This window comes from Desmodus rotundus, chromosome 3 (assembly GCF_022682495.2).
Source record: "Desmodus rotundus isolate HL8 chromosome 3, HLdesRot8A.1, whole genome shotgun sequence".
Classification (NCBI taxonomy): Eukaryota; Metazoa; Chordata; class Mammalia; order Chiroptera; family Phyllostomidae; genus Desmodus; species Desmodus rotundus.
In genome coordinates, this window is record NC_071389.1 from 122,205,145 (window position 1) to 122,224,929 (window position 19,785).

At 38.8% G+C, this 19,785-nt stretch overlaps 1 protein-coding gene across 2 annotated transcripts in view; it reads left to right on the forward strand.

Moving 5' to 3' along the window:
- The window catches only part of KITLG (KIT ligand), a 92,321-nt gene extending 72,814 nt beyond the window's left edge, over window positions 1-19,507 (forward strand). For both annotated transcript variants that reach the window (XM_024572331.4, XM_024572186.3), the window contains 4 exons: window positions 5,786-5,895; window positions 6,595-6,662; window positions 7,670-7,746; window positions 14,745-19,507. In XM_024572331.4, coding sequence (XP_024428099.1) covers window positions 5,786-5,895; window positions 6,595-6,662; window positions 7,670-7,709 — 218 coding nt within the window. In that variant the 3' untranslated portion in view covers window positions 7,710-7,746; window positions 14,745-19,507. The remainder of the gene's footprint in view (window positions 1-5,785; window positions 5,896-6,594; window positions 6,663-7,669; window positions 7,747-14,744) is intronic.
- Window positions 19,508-19,785: the final 278 nt, after the last annotated feature.

A 19,785-nucleotide genomic window follows, 5' to 3' on the forward strand; every position in this document is an offset into this window, starting at 1 on the left:
TCTTCTGCCATCAACAATTTGCTATTTTTTTTATCTAGTACATTTTGTTGCCATTTTTAATCTTTTATTTAAACTTTATTGTATTTTTCCATTACCATTTAGTCCCCTGATACCCTCTCCCCCAGAAATCACCACACTGTTGTCCATGTCCATGAGCCCCCTTTCCCTTTTGCTCAGTAAATTTAGAATTTATTTTTTAGGGCAGTTTAAGGCTCACAGTAAAATCAAGGGGAAGGTACAGAGATTTCTTATACACCCCTCACCTCCACACAAGCATAGACAGCCTCCCCCATTATCAGCATCCCTGCCAGAGCGGGTCTTTTGTTACAGTTGACGAACCTTTACGGACACATTATCATCACCCCAAATCCGCAGTTTACATGGGGTTCACTCTTGGTGTTTCACATTCTATGGGTTCGGATTCAGTATAATTTTTCATTTCTAAGTTTGTACTTTGTGTTATAGAATGTCCATTTGATTATGTTTTATATTTTCCAGCTGAGATTTTATTCCGTATATTCATTACAATGATATTTTCTTTTATGGCCCTTGGATATAGTTATAATAGCTGCTCTGAAGTTATTTTCCCTGATTTCCACATGCAGGTTATCTCAGGGTTGTTTTCTATTGACTGATTTTTTTTCCTGCCCGGGTGTGAGTCACATTCCCCTTTAGTTGGCTAGTAATTTTAAAACACATGCTAGACTGGTGGATACTATGTTTCTGTGTCTCCAGATTGTGTAGTATTCCTTTAGAGACTTGAGTTCTGTTCCAGTGGGTAGTTCAGCGATAGCAGTCCCCCAGTATCTGTGGTTTATGCTTTCTGTGGTTTGTTACCCACAACCAAATGTGGTCTGAACATATTAAGTGGAAAACTCCAGAAGTAAACAATTCATAAGTTTTAAATTGTGCTGTGTTCTGCGTAGCATTATAAAATCTCTCACCATCCTGCTCTATCCCACTGAGAAGCGAATCATCCCTTTGTATCGCATATCCATTCTGTATACAATACCTACCTGTAAAGTCACTAAGTAGCCAGAAAATCTCTCCTCCATTCTTGCTGTCAGAACTCCTTCATCTCTGAATGACTGTTACAGGCGCTGATAAAGTCTTAGCTGCCCAGGCATTGTTTTGTTTATTGAGAGGTTTTGTGAAGTTTCACCCAGCCCACCGCACTTAGAGTCTATTATTTGACCAGTGGCTTTTCATGAGACTCTTCTGGAGATTTTTGAGGCTCCTTCTCTGCTCGGTTCCTTTCCACAAACTCCAGCCATGTCAGCCACCCTGAACTTCCTGTCTCAGAGCACTGAGCCCTACTTGGGTGCTGTCTCCCATGCCTCTGTCCGAAGGTGCCTCCCAGCCAGAAAAGTTGGGCAGTCATGGACCTCACCACGTGTCTCCTCTCTCTCAGGCGTTTTACTTGTGTGCTGCCAGTTGGCTAATGTGTCTGAAAACAGTTGCCTCGGATAATTTGTCTAGTATAATAATTATCTAGGCTGCAAAGGCTCATCTGCTACGATCGTGGTTGGAAGCAAAATTCTTTTCCACTTACTTTAAAAGACAAACTGAATGCAAAACACCTATTCAGTCCTGTGCCTCTGAATCTGAAGGTACTTTTTAAGTTGCAAAATGAATGGCCAACCTTCCATTTCTGTTTGTTTTGCTTTCTTTTCTTTCTTCCTTTTGCAAAAAGTATGGGTCTTGCACAATAGGCAGCTTTTGACCAGGTGATATCACTCGTGAATGTGGCACTTAGATCCCAGTGCACGAGAATGGCGTCTGTGGAGCTTGCGTTCCCATAAGAGAAGCAGACATAGATAAAGTACTCAGCATTTTGTTATGTTTATACTGTAATAATATGTATGTAATACACAGCTGGCCCTTGAACAATATAGGTTTGGACTGTGCAGATCCACACACACATGGGTTTCTTTTCAATAAATACCTGTATGTAGTATTTTGATCTGCAGTTGGGAGTTCATGGATGTGGAGGCTCAACGGCATGAAATGATCTATGACATTTACAGAGGGGACTTTTATATCCACAGGGGTTCTGGAACCACCCCCCCCCACACACACACCAATACCCCTCAGATAGCAAGGGCAGTTACATGTGGATTTTCAACCGCACATAGGAGGGGGCAGGTTGGTGCCCCTAACCCCTGCATTCAGGTCAACCTTATAATAAAAAGGGTCAACTTTTTATTATAATGTGTATAATAATAGATGTACATAAATGACTATTTTGGGAATAGGGGCAGGGATATATGAAGAAAGCATGCTAGTATTCAGGGATAACAACCAAAAAGTGGCCGTGCTAACCAGAAGACCGGGACCTATGAAGGAGTATAAAAATGTGTATCCTCTCTGTAGCTTGTAAAGGGGAATCTGAGTTACCCAAAGGGAGTTGCATTTTCAAAGTAACATATTTTGTACCAAGCTCAAAAGATGTTTTAAAAATGCTTGTTTTGAGATCCTTACAAAGACTATTTAAATGATATAGAAGAAAATCCTTACTTTGACATTACCTTATACGTCTTCTAGAAATACAGTCTTGAGTCAGATTGCCTTGGTGCTGTCTCCCAGCCCTTGCATAGCTGTTTGACCCTGGGCAAGTTACGTGATCTCTCTGGACTCCCCAGTGAAATGGAGGATGATACTGCTTTCATGGGGTTTCTGTGAGTTTCAAACATTAGCACACGTGAACCTGGAGCCATGCCCGATGTGTAGTATGTGTTCATCATTAATTATTGGAACAATTGGATGCACTGAGGCTGTGTGGGTCAGTGAACGACAAGCCTGTAGTGACCTTTGGATCTGAATTAAGAAGCGGCACCAAGTGGCTTGTTTCCTAAGCACCGAGACATCCCTGTTCACAGTGTGATACTTGAAAACAGACTCACCCTGAAAAAGAGTTCAGCAAATTTGTAGCAGTTTTTTGTGCACAGTTTTTTGTACAGATGTTGGACATTAGTAGTCAAACAGAGCAAGTCAGTTCCCACGAATTTGGGTCAGTGGAAAGTTTTTGTCATACTGATATAAAATTAATACGTTAACAGCCCAGGAATTTGGGATTACTCAAATCCTATCCCGATGAGCTCCCTCACTCTACAAGGTTTCTTTGGGCAGTCTTTACATAAAAGCAAAGCTTTATTACTACTTGGGCTTTGGCCCCAAATACCCTTCACCTGGGCCTGGAGGCACCCGATTCAAATCTCACTGATCCTTGGTAGACAGCATTAGCAGCAAGAGTTGGGAGTCAGGCCCTGGAGGTGCAAGCAAGCCCTTTCTGATTACATTTTTTTTTTGTCTCCCTGCAAGAGAAATGGCAGTATTACTATTAAGCCACTTGAATTAATAGAAGCAATAATTGAGGAAACCTTGACCTTGATAGAAGGCAAAGCGCAGTTCCCTTGGTCCCATCGTCCCCCTCCCAGAGTTTTACCAGGCCCCTCCTGCAGGAGGCTAGGCAGTTTCCAGGACTTTGCCTGGGGCCACCGTCCTAGGGGTGGGACTTTCAAAGCTGTTAAAAAGTCACAGTACTCAGAGTGAGATGAGCTTTCCTTAATTAGGTTTCTCCAGCAGCCTGTGTCTGCAGTACCTCCCTTAGGGGCTTGTCTTACCTAAGAAAAATTTTGCGTGGGGAATCCCACAATACCTCACTCTCAGTAAGCGCCTGCTGCTATTTATTTATTTATTTATTTATTTATTTATTTTTTGCTGTGGTCTCTGGCTTGAATGGTGCAGTTCAAGATTTGACCTTTCGGTAAAACAGGGAGAACAGGATGTTTGGCTGCCTTGATTCCCGCCCAGGCCTCCAGTGGTGGAGTTCTCCAGAGGGCTGTCCTAGCTCATTAGTTTTCCTTTGGAACCGGGGGACAAAATATCAATAGCTTCCTTTGTTCCCTCTCTTGATATTGGTTAGGGCTCCTCGAGGAGGGGACATGGTCAAATCTGTCAAAAGTGCACACAGCAATCCTGGCATCAAGTGTGAGCAATAGCAGTTGGCTATTGAGAAAAATTCAAACATGTTACTGGAGTACAAACACAAGCAGTTTATTTGTAGCGAGTAAAGTTAAAATTCCTAAAATGGTAGGAATTGCTTACAGTTCTGAATCCACTTTCTTGCAGGAAACACTTTTAGAAATGGTTACATTCCAGACCAGTGCACATAACCGTAAAGTAACTGTATTGTTGTAATTATAGTAAAACTTCAGTTATATCAAATCCTATTTCATAATGCAGGTATATTTTGGTGAGAGAATTCACGCTGAGCTCCAATTTAAGATGCCTAAACTGCATTTCTCACGGGCTTGCAGGATGTGGGGTGGGCCAGAAAATCTGTGAGTCAAGTCTTAAGGAAGTGACTCACTGGTGGGTGAAGGGAAGACCCCACTTCCCTACCCAGTCCCACCATCCCTTACACTACAGGCTTCCACTCACTACCCCTCAGGGCTGACCCATGCCCTATTATTAGAGCCTCTTTGGAAACATAGGAATCATAAAGTTAGTGAATTTCCTACTTTCACCTTACAAATGGTGGGAAAACAGGCAATTCCTGTTCTCACTAGAGTAGATAAGATTTGTTTCTGGCCTCCCATTTTAAATCTATGGGTTTATTTTTTCCTGGTAAATGTTGATACACGTACAGTGATTCAGTTCTTTTATATTATGTCACTATATTTAGGAACTTTATATGTTAAATAGGTGACTGTAGGCTGACAGAAATTTGAGTATCATGGTAAAATATCCCAAAATAGCCCAAAGCAGTCACTTTATCTTGGGTTAGTTTACATTTTGATTGTATAATTATTGGAAATGTATAATTTGTAAATTTATCGCATCTTCCAAAGCAAACTGAGATTTTAACTTCCAGAATGGCACGTGTCAGTGTTTCCAAACCACAAAGTTGTTCCCAGTCAGGAAACAGAGAAAAATCTGTCAAAATGTTAAGTTTTGTGCTGGGAGGCAGAGACTCTGGTGGGAGCTGAGTTTTTTAAAAATCCTGAGTCATCCCGCTTCTCGTGGAAGAACCAAGCAGGAACAAGGAAGGTGTTCCAAGCCAATAAATGTCTTCTCTCTCCCTAAGTTACTTATTGAGAGTAATCGGGGGGAGGCACTGGTGCTGTCAGCCATTTTTCAGTGTTCAATAGTCTCAGGCTTTCCAAAATAAAAATCTGAGAAACCAAACCTTTACTTCATAGCCTGGTGCCAGCCCCAGCCTGGTGCCCAGTAATTGCGTGTTGAAGACGTGAGGAGGAAACAGCATGATTCTGAGCGTGAGGCACCTACGAGTGGTCTAAGCACAGGGACATAGGATGACAATATATGCAGCTGGCCAGACATGGCTTAATGCATGCACACCTTGATCTGGGGCGTAACATGTCGGCTTTAAAACTGCTTGGCTAGATGTCAAGAATGAGAACGTGAAAGATATTAGAAGGTGAAGTCATAGAAGATGGATTTGCTTGACAGTATAAATCATTTCCACCCCCCCCTCCAGGAATACATCATCCGTATACCCTACACATCAATATTAACCAAGTCTAATCTCCTTTTGTCTGTGGGCTTTTTTCTTTTTTCAATTTATTTACCTGTTGGAGAGTACATTGATTTGTATTGTTATTCCAAAATAATACTCCACAGAAAATTCAGCGGTTTAAACATTTTGAACAGAGATAGGTCAAGAGCACGTTACAGAAACAGTTGGGGACGACCAGAGCGATAAGAGCGAAACCTCCAGCACGGACGTGCTGTGCTCACCACTGTGCTATTGAAATTCCAGGGAAGGCCTCGTACTCCGTGGGAGCCTCCCACCTGCAATGGGCAGCCATAGTATTGCCAGCACTCGTGTCCCTCATAGTTGGCTTTGGAATTGGAGCCTTATACTGGAAGGTAAGTGCTGCTTTTTGATTGATAACTTTTGGAACTTTATATATTTATTTGTTCTTACTATATTTACATAAACGATGAACAAATAAATGCCCTTTTCTGAGACAGGATCTCACCAAGAAAATGATAAAAAATAGGTGAAGTTGAACCTTAACAAAATTTAAATCTGAGAAAAGTTTTTCTCCCCATTCCTTTTTATGCTTTATAGACAACTCCTCGGGCTGAGAACACACACATAAGAAATGGCAACTGGTTTTGGTAGCTTCAACTAAATATAAAATGGACTAAAATATGCTAAAATCTTATGACATGCTTAAGCCAAACAGAAATGCCATTTGTGTTATCTGCTCTTTTAGATTTCTGCCTTCTGTTCTCTTCTTATTGAAGCCTGTCTAAAATTTTTAAATGTGCTAAATCATTGTGACTCAGATTTTTGACATGCCTTTTGAATTTGATTACTATTTAAATCTTTCAGTTTCTTTATTACATTTTTGCCTCCAACATTCTAAAAGTGTTGAGTCGATAATACCATGTGTTTTTTATAATTTCTTATTGGAAGAATATTTTACATGCTGTCTGTTGAAGAAAACTTGTTGGAGTCATTGCCGTAAAAGAAAAAAAAGTGGAGACCCACTTACCTCTTCAATATTACACTTCTTAAATGGATATTTTTTATGATACATGTCATTGTTCTTTCTCCAGAAGAAACAACCAAATCCTACAAGGGCAGTCGAAAATATACAGATTACTGAAGAGGATAATGAGATAAGGTATTTTGGTTTATTAAATGTGTGCACAAGTAAGCGCGACATTGTCATTTCATGTACCATGCCCATTGTCATAGCGTCTGGAAGAAGATGCTCACTCTCACCATAGCAGCTCCCAACCGGTGTCTTTGAGTCTTTGTCCACATTCCTAACCCCTCACTCCCTCTGCAAGCCTGCAACTCCACTGACCTGTAGAACACCTTTGCAAACTTTCTAGGGTATCAGAAGCAGTTCCCTCTAATATATTTCTGTAAGCAGAACCTTTCTCAGACTCCTGGTCGTCCGGCTCGGTGGCCAGGTTTGCTATCCTTCTTCTCCACACCGTTTCGCAGACATACTGATTTCTGTCTTGAGTCTCTTACTAGCTTAGCTCCTTCTTTGGCAATAGTGATTATCTTCATCCATATCTTTAATATGAGTTGCTGCCACATAATCTTTCTCTTTCTTAGCCCCTCTAAACATGACCTTGTCTCATTCTTCCTTAAACTTTAGTTCATAACATCACTTCCTAGTCAAGATACTTTAAGTGACCTTTCTCTTGCATACATAATATATCTGACTTCACTCTAGTTTTAGAGCCCCTACCCTTACCCAGTGTATTCAGTATTTTCTCCAAAGCCAAATATAAAAATTGTTTTAAGATGCCTTTCCATTTACTGTAGCTGACCATGGTCACTTCTTTACCTTATGCCATATCGCCCCAGTACTGATCTTTGACTTTATATTCAGTTATAGTTTTCATTTGTCATGTTGCTTTCTGTCAGATCACTCCTATGCCTTTGTGTATTCACATGTTATGTGCATTAAGCATTTTTAGTATGGTCATATGCATGTGCATAGAGAATTTAAAAACTACTCAGGGAGAGTAAAGTGAGGGATATAAAGTCTTCCCTCAGCCTTCTAGTTTTACTAATGAATGTAAGCTTCCTAATCAACTTTGTGCTCAGATCGTGGTGTACTTCAGAATCTGTGTCCAAAAGCAAATAAGCATTTTTCTTATTGTTTTTCAGTATGTTGCAAGAAAAAGAGAGAGAGTTTCAAGAAGTGTAATTGTGGCTTGTATCAACACTGTTACTTTCGTACATTGGTAAGTTTTTAGAATTCAAGCTGAAAGATTTAACAAGAACTATACAGCATCTTACAGGCCGAAATTTAGAAACAAAATGTATTATCTTCTATTAAGCTGATGTCTGGTATGTTAACTGAAAAGCTGTTGAACACAGTTGAACTGTGCATTTCAAACCCATTGCTATGGTCTGAAGTTTTGAAAGGCAAAACAATGTTAGTCCTGATGAGTGGATTCATCTTGTATATAAAAAATTAACAGTTAAGTTTTACTGTTTTTGAGGCCAGAAAATAAATTTTGCAGGGAAATAAAGTAAATTCGACCTAAAATAAAGTATTATTAATAGAAGAAGAATAAATAAAATCAATTTCAATTAGGTATAACTACTTTAACATGATTTAAAAGAAAAAGTATTTCATTTGTTAGATGCTGAAATGAACAAAAACCAAAACCATGTCCCTGCCATGTTAAGGATAAAGGAGAAAAGGTCAAAATATCTTAGCAATCAGGAGAGAGAAATTGTCAAGGTAAAGTGCCACCTGCCTCATGACTGGTAAACATTGAGCCTCAGCATAGCACAGAGCCCAGGGCGCACTGAATGTAAACCAGTGAGAGGTACCGTCGTGCTGTCTGGGTCTGCGGAGGGCTTGTGGGGGAAAGGAGAGTGAGAAAACATTTCCGGCAGGCGCTGATGTTCACATGTCTCCTCCCAGCTCCCCAACTCCAGATACTGTTGGGGGCGCACCCTGAACGGCACTAACCTGGTCCAGCATTGATTCATGCTCTTCTCACTTTCACTTCTGCCAGCTGGCTCTTAATTTTGTTATGCCCATGGAACCCTGAGTCCCTTTATTACAGTGGGGTGTGGGGGTTCTCTCCTGCCCTTTAGTTCTTCCCCATACGCTCTCATGGTCAGCAGAGCATTGCTTACTCTCCCGGATTGTATAGATGCAGTCAGTGGTGAACTTGGCCTTCTCCTTATAGGGCACCGTCCTTCTGACTTGCACTTCTGTCTCAGATTCCCACATTGATCTCTAGATTGAAACTTCACCAGGAAGAACTGGGCCACAGAGCCTTTTGCCTCCTCCAGGAGCACTCACTTTTAGATGATAGAATATCATTTTCAACAACCCAGAATGACATGATACAATAACCAGGATGTCACATATTTCTCTAACGCTTTAACCTGCTCCTGCACAGACTTCATTTTTGTCTTTAATCTTGCCTTTGATCACTGTGCCCAAAGCATGAATCCTAGCTTTTCTCCAGGCTTATTTTTCCTGCCAAATAAGGTAAGTGAATATACCCTTAGCTCCACTCTCTCCACGTTCTGGAGTCATATTCCCCAAGGTGAAATCATCGCTTTTCTTAGAAACCTATTTTTCTGCCCCTTAACCCCAGCACAAGCCTCCCTATATCTTTGCTACCTGCCATTTCAGTTCCCCGAGCTGGACATCCACAAATCAGTAATGTCTTCTGTTGTTTGGTTTTGGATTGCATAGCTGGGATCCTGTTTGGGCACACAGGTCTTCAATTATGTGGTTTTTAATTGTAGCATTCGTCCTGTGACATTTGGAGAGTGGATTAGGATGGGAAAACCCAAGGCACTTGTTTCAGAGAAAAAAATGATGGCATTTTAAAGCAACTATAGTCCAGCAACTTATGAGTATGTCTATTAGTCAGGGAATATTCAAGGACAGGAACTGAGTCTGTCTGGCTCTTGCTATATGTCTCCACTTGTTGCCTGTGCATTTCAGGCCCTCAATAAATGTTTGTTGAATGAATGACTGAGTGAGTGAATGAATAAACCCTAAATGTTTACCAAGAAGATAGTTAGCTCTGCCGCACAGTATCATTATGCCTATAGTTTACAGTGTTATATTGTGTACATGAAAGTGTGTTGAGAGTAGATCTAATGTGTTCTTTCTTCAATAAAATTAAAAAAATAATCTTTTTAAAAGTGAAATAGAATTTATTTTTATCTTGTGTGCATGAGTGTGTTTAATTTGGTTGATAGAACAGTAGAGTATGCACAACAAGAGAACATACTCATATGAGAAATGACTAATTTCTTTTTCCTAAAATATAAAATATTGTCCATGTATAAAACAAATCAAAATAGACAGGTTAAAAAAGAAGCCCTGAATTTTTCAGAAATAAATTTTCACATGTTAATTAGTCAGTATAAAATGAGCATTCTCCTTCATAAAGTACCTAACCCATCATCTCTGCAAAGCTCTCTCAACACTCAGCTTAGATACCAAAATCTCCAAAAAGCTAACTACCCTAAAGTAAGTAACCTCTCTTTATGGCCTTCCGTGTTTCACATTACATTCCATATGATATATAATGCTAATATATTAGGAGGACATTTTGTGTCCTCTTCTAAAGGATAAGCTCTTAGAAGACAGGTTCTGAATTCCACTTTGGCATCCCAGCAACCCATAGAGCCCATACTTTGTGTAGGTAAGTGATGGATAAACCTCCATTCAGTAAGTGCATGAGGAGATGCATGAGTATCTCAGAGTATTGCATTTACAAACTGTGAAAATACAATTTACGGGAATAAAAATAAAAATAGACTTATGCATGCAAAAGTCAGTCAGTCAAATGCTGCAGACAGGATGAAGGAGGAAATCAGAGGCAGCTCATTACCATGACCCTGCAGACTCCAAAGTCAAGGTGGGTATTATTTATAATCACTTATTAAGTGCCCATGGTGTAGAGTAAAGCCTTTTGCTTGACCCCGAATCAATGCAAGTTTAAAACTTCCAAGGAACTTTGAGTATAATTTGGGAAAAAGGATGTGGTGGGAGGAAAGGTAGAATAATTCTGCTGTAAAGAGAATAACAAGTGAAAACTACCAAGGTAGAAATCAAATGGAGAGTTGTAATTATATATTTTCAAAATAAGACATAATTTGGATTATGTTCATTTTCTTGGTTAACAAAAAGGGGAAAATCCGGAGTGAATGACTCGTTCATGGCCAGGATTCCCTGAGATGGAAGCCTCGCTAAATTAGAACAAATTACATCAGGACAAATATTGGAACACTAGAATATAAAACAATGGAATAGCTAGTTCGCCAAAGGAAATAACCTATAAATGGATAATGAAGAGGATATTTTGATATTTTAAATATAAGAAAAGAACATGGAAGAAATGTAAGATAATGATCTAGAAACAAAAGTTCTAAGAGAAAATGCACTAAAGCTGTATCTATTTGACATGAAACATGAAAAATCCATAAGAAAAGTTAAAAATTCCCTTGGTCAATTAGCTGATGCCAAGAATTTTTCATTGATTGGGTTGTGTATGGCACAGTTTAAGAGAAAGAAATAAAATAGAATATATAATAGGAAAACTTTGCTCTTCATTCTTCCTGCAAAGTCTAGCAGGTGCATTGATGGATGCAAAGCTTAATATAGCCTAGTTGTATCCTCCAGTTGCTTATGGACTACTGGAGGATACAACTAGGCTGTATTCCTGAAAAGGAAATAGGACGTATGCATAATAACCTACTTTGAAAAGGAAACTAGAAGTTGACAAAGTTTAAGAAGTAACTAAAGGAGCTTACAAGGAAAATGCAATAGGAAATGCATGACGAGGCCACTGCATATGGTTGTACAGGAAGTGCCTGCAACACAGCTCTAGACACTGGTCTGGGGGCATCCCTTAGAATCGTACCATGCACACTCACATGCAGTTGCTTTATTTGAAGGGAGAGAGAACTCACTAGCAACAGAAGAAAGGCTTCATTGTGTAGGTAATGGAGTTGGCATTAGTAGTGAGCTAGATGCTAAATGATTGGTAAACTTTTCTTAGCATGGGGAAGGGGTGATCTGGATACTGCAAATGATATAAACTAAGTCCAAGAAGCCAAAAGTACAGCCTGTGTTCCAGAGTCAGTTTGTTCAGCTGGAGGCCAGTGCAGGTCACATATAAAGAGTAAAAGCACTGAGAAGAAAATGTGGGGATCAGTTTGAACAATTCCAAGTATGGGACTTACGTTGTATTTAACAATATAAGGAACTGTTGGAGGGTTGAGAAAAGATGTGAGTGATACAGTCAAAGCAGAGTTTTAGGTAGGTAATCAAATGTGAGTGAGGCCGGATTAAGGGGAATGGTGAGCTGGAATCAGGGAGTCATTTAGGAGGCCTATCTGCTGAATAGATGTGAGAGCATGATGACCTGAACTAGGGTCAGGGCCAAGGAAACAGGAAAGGATGGAACAATTTGGAGACATTTCAGTAAAAGAATCAACAAATCATAGTTACTGATGGGATGTGAGGCTCAACATTACAGGGAGTACTTAAGGGTGATTCGGAGCCTCTGGGACTAACCAGATGGTTGTACCGCTAAAAGAAAACAGAAAGAGCTGTTAGTAAATACTGACCAGTGGCCAAATATATTAGACTAGAATTCAGAGAACAGTCAGGGCTGCAAATAATAGACTTGGGATTTGGAAGTCATCTACAAAGAATGTTAATTGAGACTTTGGTGGAAAGACTGCGCAGTCACCCAGAAAGCCCAGTTTGGTTGGTAGTAAATAGCATGAGTCTGTTGACAGTTAGCAGTGTGTATTGACTTTTCCCAGCCCGGGAAGAGTGGAAAGAGTTCTCATTACAATGAGTCTGGTAGGGAGATTTCCTAAAGGCAACACAACGTGGACGTGTCCTGTAGATCTAAGACAGAACATAATAGATCCTAGAATTAGAATACAGATGAGCATGAGTCAAGTGTGGTCATTTAGTGCACAGGATATGAAAATGCCTGGTTACCAAGCAGCAAGAATGTGACTCTTTACCAGGTATTTCCTAAGAATTTCAGGAGCTTTGGAGTTTTTGTTTTTGAGATCTCCTTCTATAGACACATTCTGACACAGAAGATTAGGAGGGATTAGATTTAGATTCAAGCCTTGGCTCTGCAAATTTAACTAGCTATAGGTTCCTGACTGAGTCAATTGTCTTTTAAGCCCTGGTTTTTCAGATATAATAGAGCGATAATAATACTTACCCTGCTTATTTCATGTGGTGGTTGAAAAAAATTGTAGTTCAGCTTTCAAGTTTATTTTCTTTGCTATACAATCCAGAGGGCAGGGGGCAGGGGGAGGGGCAGAAAGAGATTGGTAATCTTGCTTTTCTACATTTAAATTTAGAATCTTAAATTATTCATTGCTTTTCTGTGATTTCCTTTTGCTTTTCTGTCTAAGCTTAATTTTGAAATATCGACTGTGCATTTTGGATTTCTGAAGTTTTCTCTTAATGCCTCTTATTTTTCCTTCAGGATTTAATTATGCTTTTCTAAATATAGGTTCTCTAGTTCCTAGAGTTCTCTGTTTGGTAAATTATCATGTAATACAATTTTTAGTATACTGCATTTAGAAAGACTGGAGAAAAATACCGTACTTCTTATCACTCATACTGGGGAATTTGATACATAACCTGTGCGATGATTTCAAATATTTTAATACTAGTGATCTGTGATTCTGGGATTGATAAATATGGACAAAGACAGCAGGAAAGTAGTGAGTAAGGAAGAAAAGAAATGCAAAAAGTGGACATTTGTTTAGAGGTTGCATGAAGATGAAACCAGAAAAGACAGCATTCATGCTGCCTGTCACTACCGGAACCAATAAGTAGAGGCAAGGATTGATCGTTAGGGGTGCCAGCAATCTGAGAAGATTGTGAGTTATGGACCCTAAAAACTGTCTTAATATCTCATCTCAAGCCGACCTTTTTATATGAAGAAAAGGGTAGGAAATGGGTTTGGAATTCAGGAAAAGAGTAGGTAAGGGGTTTAGAATTCAGAGAAAAAGTTTAATCAGGTAAAAGCTGCAGTCCAGTGACTATCCTAGCATCCCTTCATCTGCTGACCAGCTGTTCTTCATCTGCATCCTGGTTGGCAGACATTCCCTCCCTGGAGCACAATGGCTCAGATACCATCTTGATCACTTGCAGTCCTCCTGGGCCACAAAGGTTGAATTGCTTGCAGGCCCCCTTGGAGTCAGGGTAGGGCTGGTCACACATTCCAGTTTCTGGAACAACAGCTTTTTACATACATTAATCACTAAACCTATTAAGTGTAACTAAAGCTAAAAAATCTTAACCCTTGAGTTCTTCCACCAAAGATACTGTCTATAATTTTTTTTAAAAAAGATAGATAAGGAAGTACAAATATTTTACTTGAAAGTTGCAAAATGTGAAAGCTGAGTCCAAAGCCCAGTGGTTTAACACCAGCACAGAGGAACTAAAACAAAGTCTGGCTCGCATGCTTCAACAAGTACAATAAACTGTGCCGAGGCCAAACGAACCTCCCAGAGGCTTTGTCAGGATGTGGTGCCAGGATTCCTGTCTTTCTGTTTTCCATTTGACAGAGATCTTGCTCTGCTGTTCCCTCTGTTGAGAGAAGCCATTGCTAGAACCTAGCCAGGCAGCCCGGGTACTGGTGCTGCTCAGGGACCAGGAGGCCATTACTTGCTAGCGGCCTCTGTCTGACCAGCTTCTCCACCTGTCCCAGATATCTCTTTCATGCTGCTCCCTCTCTTTCCACTTCACCTCTCTCTAAACATAGCCTTTGTCATTCAAACCCTTCCCCTTCATCACCTGTCTGCTACCTTTTCATAGCCTCATAGGAGAAATTCAAGGATACAGAGGTTAATAACCCTCTTACCACAAACAGAGATAACCTGTGGTATGCTTGGGGGTGTGAAAGCCACAGGATATCCATTCATCTGTTCTTATGTGCAAGAAATAGTTACCGAGTATTGTGTTGTGCCAGGCACTGCTCCATATATTGGAGTACTTTAGTTAAGTAAAAATGGTAGACAATCTCTGTGTCCTCACGGAGCTTACATTCAACAGAAGCAGACAGGCCACAGACAATACGATCATTTCAGATAATACATACACTGTAAATATGTTACCAATTCTGTAATCATATGAATTCAGCTCTTAAGAGTGAAAAGAAGGCAGAGTGAAAAGAAGGCCCTAACCTCTCTTTTTGTCTTTTCTCACTAGGCGGGTAACAGTTCATGTTTGCTTCATAAATGAAGCAGCTTTAAAAAAATTCATATTCTGTCTGGAGTGACAGACCGCAACTTTACCTGTTCTTGCTACCCATGACTCTATATGGATGATTCAGAAATTGGAACAAAGTGTTTTACTGTGAAACTGGCACTGAATTAATCATCTATAAAGAAGAACTTGCATGGCGCAGGACTCTATTTTAATGACCTGGGGGACTTGTGGTCTCCTTTAGAACCTGCAGCTGATGTTGGGAGAGAAAAGCACGTGTCCCAGACTGCGCGCCCATTTTGCATGCCTCCAGAAATGTCTACTTGCTGAGAAGCCACACAGCTTTATTTTCAGTTACAACCTGCGGTTTGTAGTTATCTTAGTCCCCTCCAGTGGAGTTCAGCCTGGAGAGTCGTGGTAGTGATTTTTCTCAAAGGGATCTAGAGGGATTTTAAAGACAAAAAGCTTGATAGCATCAGCCACTGTACCTATGAGAAGCAGTGGAGGAAAAGTGATTGGAATAGGTGTCACGACAGCCTTGTAGCTGCTGGTTAATGATATGGGTCAGATCTCGGTCTCTTCCTGATATAAGCCATGCTCCCCCATAGCCCACTAGAGAGATGGACATGGTTGGCTGGATCTATCCATGCAGGGGAGCCAGTACTGATTAGAACAGTGATGCCTCTGCACAGGGGAGCTGCCCAAAAGAGTCATCGCACAAAGAAGCTATCAACACCGAACGGTCGCCGAGGAGGATGTTTGTCACCCCTGCTGAAGTCAGCCTTTCCCCTTGACCACTGTAAAGTGTATAAATCATGCTTGCAAAATATATTACAAAATGTTTATATTCTAAAACTATTACAGAGTTATGCAAAGGGACTTAGGGGAAATTGCTGAATGTATGAAGGTCCCGTTTTCAATTGCCACCATGGGAGAGAGTAAAAATAAATTATGACATTTCGTATCTAAGGTTAGAAAACCATACCCACATGTTGGTATGGGTGTTGAAACTAGGTTACTTGGCTTTTCCAAGAGTGCAAGAAATCAGGAAACTCTACTTATTTATAGTATAATCACCATTATCTCTTTAAAGGATCCACTTATTTAAAATCAGGCACTCTATATCCATTAAGGTTTATGAATTAAAAATAAAAAGAGAGCTTTATGTAGTTATGCATGTCAGTTGCTATTTAACATGTATGACAGCGTGTGTCAGACTGACAGTGAGTTTGGCAGGAATTCCCAAGATGGACATTGCGCTTTTAAACTAGAGATTGTAAGATGTGAATTTCCCTTGCCATTTTTTAAAGGTCAAAGGAACATCTGACTAAAGTCAAAAAAATGAATTCCTATGGCTTATTCTGATGAAGGTTCTTTTACAATATCACGAACACACACATAAAGGAAGCCAAAGCTTTCCATTATAACTTAATCCTTGTAATAGTATTATTGCCGTATCCTACCACCACAGATGCCCATTTTCAATGTAGTGATACAAAAGGGCATGGAAAACTAACTGCTAGCTTTTCTTTGATTTCTAAAATGTACCAATTTCTAGCGTAGTTGGATTTTAGCTTACATTCAAATCTAATCCAAATACAACTTCAATACGTGGCCTTTGCTCTTTTTTGTACCAAAGAGCCCAAATGATTTCTACTATCCTTTCCTTCTCTGAAGTGCTGTGGTTCTTCAAACACCAGTCATTTCTCTGAGATACACTGTAGTGCTTTGGGAAGCTGCATTAACTTATTTAGGCCCTCAGATATCCCATGGTATAATCAATCAGTAATAGAACCAGAGGTCAGTTTAATTGCTGAAAGGACCTGTCTCAGGCATGTGACATTGATTGTTTTGAGGAAAATAGACATAGATTAATATGAGTTATGTGAGTAGGTCACCACTAGACTGAGAAGATTGATGCTTATTAGTTTGACTTGTTTCACCAATGGTTTTGATTTTCTTAGGCATGTGACAATGTTGTTTAATTAGCTTGAGAGTACAATAAATGTACTTTTGTTCTCAACTAGTGTCTGGGTGTTAACATGCAAAGACAGGATCCTAACCAATAGAGTGAAATAAACAAATTCAGCAAATTGTGAAACCTGGCATGGTAGGTGAGGGGAGATACCGTATTTTTCGGACTATAAGACGCACTGCACCATAAGACGTACCTAGGTTTTAGAGGAGAAAAATAGGGGAAAACCCCCCCACTCCTCCCCCTCCACAAGCCAGGCAAGCTACATTCAGACTACAAGACACACCCTCATTTTCCTCCCAAAGTTTGGGAGGTGTGTCTTATAGTTCAAAAAAATACAGTATATTCTGCCTAATTAAATGTATTGATTCATTGAGAGTTACATGAATCACCAACTTTTAAAACACTGAAGTTCCATAAAATGCATGAACAATAGAAAAATGCTGAACATTATTTTGTATGCTAGCTGCCTGGGTATTAACTGTGTCATACCTGCTTTAACATATATGTACACACACATATATGTATATACCTATATATATATATGTGTGTATATGTCTTATATGTGTTTTATCTGATATGTGTTCTGATAGTCTTTTTAATAAATCAGTGTTTCAAAATTGCCTTTTAAACTGATCTCAGAAGTCTGCAGATTCTAAATTATACCAAAAGCTTTGTACCTCTTTGGTAGATAGAACCCAAGTTTATAGAGAAACTAGCTCTGTGATAAACTGTTCCTGCCCAGTGATACCCAAGTGTTCCTGCAGTTTGTATTATAATCTAATGTGCTTACCACACTGCCACTTTTTAATGACTCAGAGACAAATTGGTTGTTTTAAAATACAGTAATAGAATAAGTAACCTATCCTCTTCAAAAAGGATTTAAGTATGTGGAAATGAAAATGTACGAAAAAGCATGTATCCATAATGACGGATTTGCTTTTTTAGCAAGAAATACATTTCGTTGAGCATTAAAAAACTTTGGAGAAACTATGGCATATTTTGGAACTTCAGTTAAAGTTAAATTAACAAAAAGCACTATTTAGAATTCATGAATATTACTTATTGTTTTTCTGCAGATAGGTTTTGGTTTCAAAATATAATTCCAATATAGAGATTTAGCCCTTTCAAATCTATACTTCTTTAACTAAAAGTTATTTTTCCAAAAGTCATGTTTAGCATAATGGAGTAAATATTGGGAAAAATTGTAAGAATTCTCTACTTTGCTATTAGCTGATTTTGGTAAATCACCACCCTTCTCTCAGTTTTGTGTTTATCTATATGATGAACTCAGGTCATATGTTACATGGGAAACCTATTGATATATGACTGACAATGAAAATAAAATAGAGCTGAAACCACCCCATGCAAAATATCCAACTCTGATTTCAGTGAATAAGCAATTTGAACATAAAAAGTCGTTCTGCCCTGGCCACCTTGTTCCATCAGTCAGAGCGTCATCCTGATGCCCCAAGGTTGCGGATTCAATCCCTGATCAGGAGCAGGTACAAGAATCAACCAATGAATAATACATCAATAAGTGTAACGACAAATCAATGTCACTCTCTCTCTCTCCTCACTCCCCCCACTTTCCTCCCTCCCTTCCTCTGTCTATTAAGTAAAAAAAAAAAAAGTCATTACTGTTTTTGTTTGTAATGTAAATAGGGTCCATTAGTAAAAGTGAAGTTCAGTCTTAAGGTGGGGTGAATTGGATAACCATTTACAGAAGAGATGGCTTTTTCCTTTGCTTAAATAAACATTTTGGATCACCTCTGAAGAATGAAAAGCACTACTGTATTTCAGTCATTTTAATCAGGGAGAGATATAAGATGTGTGTAACATTTGGAAATGTACCAAATGTAAGCATTTAAATCTTCTCATTTTCTTAAAAGGTAAGAGCAGAAAATGTTAAGATGCTCATCAAGTTTTTTTAGAATGCCAAAAGATAATTTAGAATCTATTTGGAAAGAGGTCATTCATAAATTTCATTTTTAATTGGAAAGTGGGATAAGAATTTTAAAATAAGCTAGCTTGTCTTTGACACATTATTTTGAAATTGTCATTAAAATATAAACATTCAGACTGAACTTCTGACTAGCTTATTTGTGGTATCAGGTCATACAGTTTATGGTGTTGCCGCTCTCCATGAACAAGTCTGGAAATGCTTTTGTTTGTAAAGAAAAAATAATAGTGCTTTCCTTTCCTAACAAGCTATTGTTTTAGAAATAATCCATATTAAAATGGATATTCATGATCCTAAAATGTTTGCTAGGCATTTTAAACTGATAAGTGCCATCTCCAACTATATCCTTATGATGTTTTTGAAGATAACTGTTTAAACTAAAAACTATAGTATTTTCAGTTACTTGATCTCTGAGCTGTCAGACTCACTAAATAACATGTTCTAACAAAATATCCTATTCTCCTATGTTCTAAAGATTAGTGTGTGATTTTAGTGTCCCACTTGCCAAAGTTTTTTTAAATCAATGGACGTGGAAAGTATTCAGACATTTAGATGAACGCACAGACGCATTGCTAGTTCGGTCAGATTGGAGTTTGCATATTGTAATGTAAATGTATGTTAACACTATTCTAAATAGTTTTATTATGACTGAAGTTTAATTAAATAAAAAATGTTGTAAAATGTGATGTGTATGTGTATATACTGTATGTGTACTTTTTAAAATAGGTATATGTTCTGACCTTTTTTATACAGGTTTGAATTTGAAATTACATTATATATACATATACTTTATTGTTCTAAATAAAGAATTTTATGCACTCTCATAAATTTGCCTCGTTTCTTGATATTTTAAGGTTACCACCCACATTTACAGCATGGTTTGGCATTTAAGCTAAAATCAAGTTTTTCTATGGAAACTTTGACATTAATCTAGATTTTGTTGTAATATGGACAGAAGAGGATAAGAAATCATTTTAATTAGATAAATATTTATTGGTCACTAAAGTAGCTAAGATAAACAAGGAAGATAAAGTTGAATTAACATATTATTTGATCTTGAGAGGTTTCTAACTTAGTTGGGGAGAAGATAGGGAAACCACTGTAGG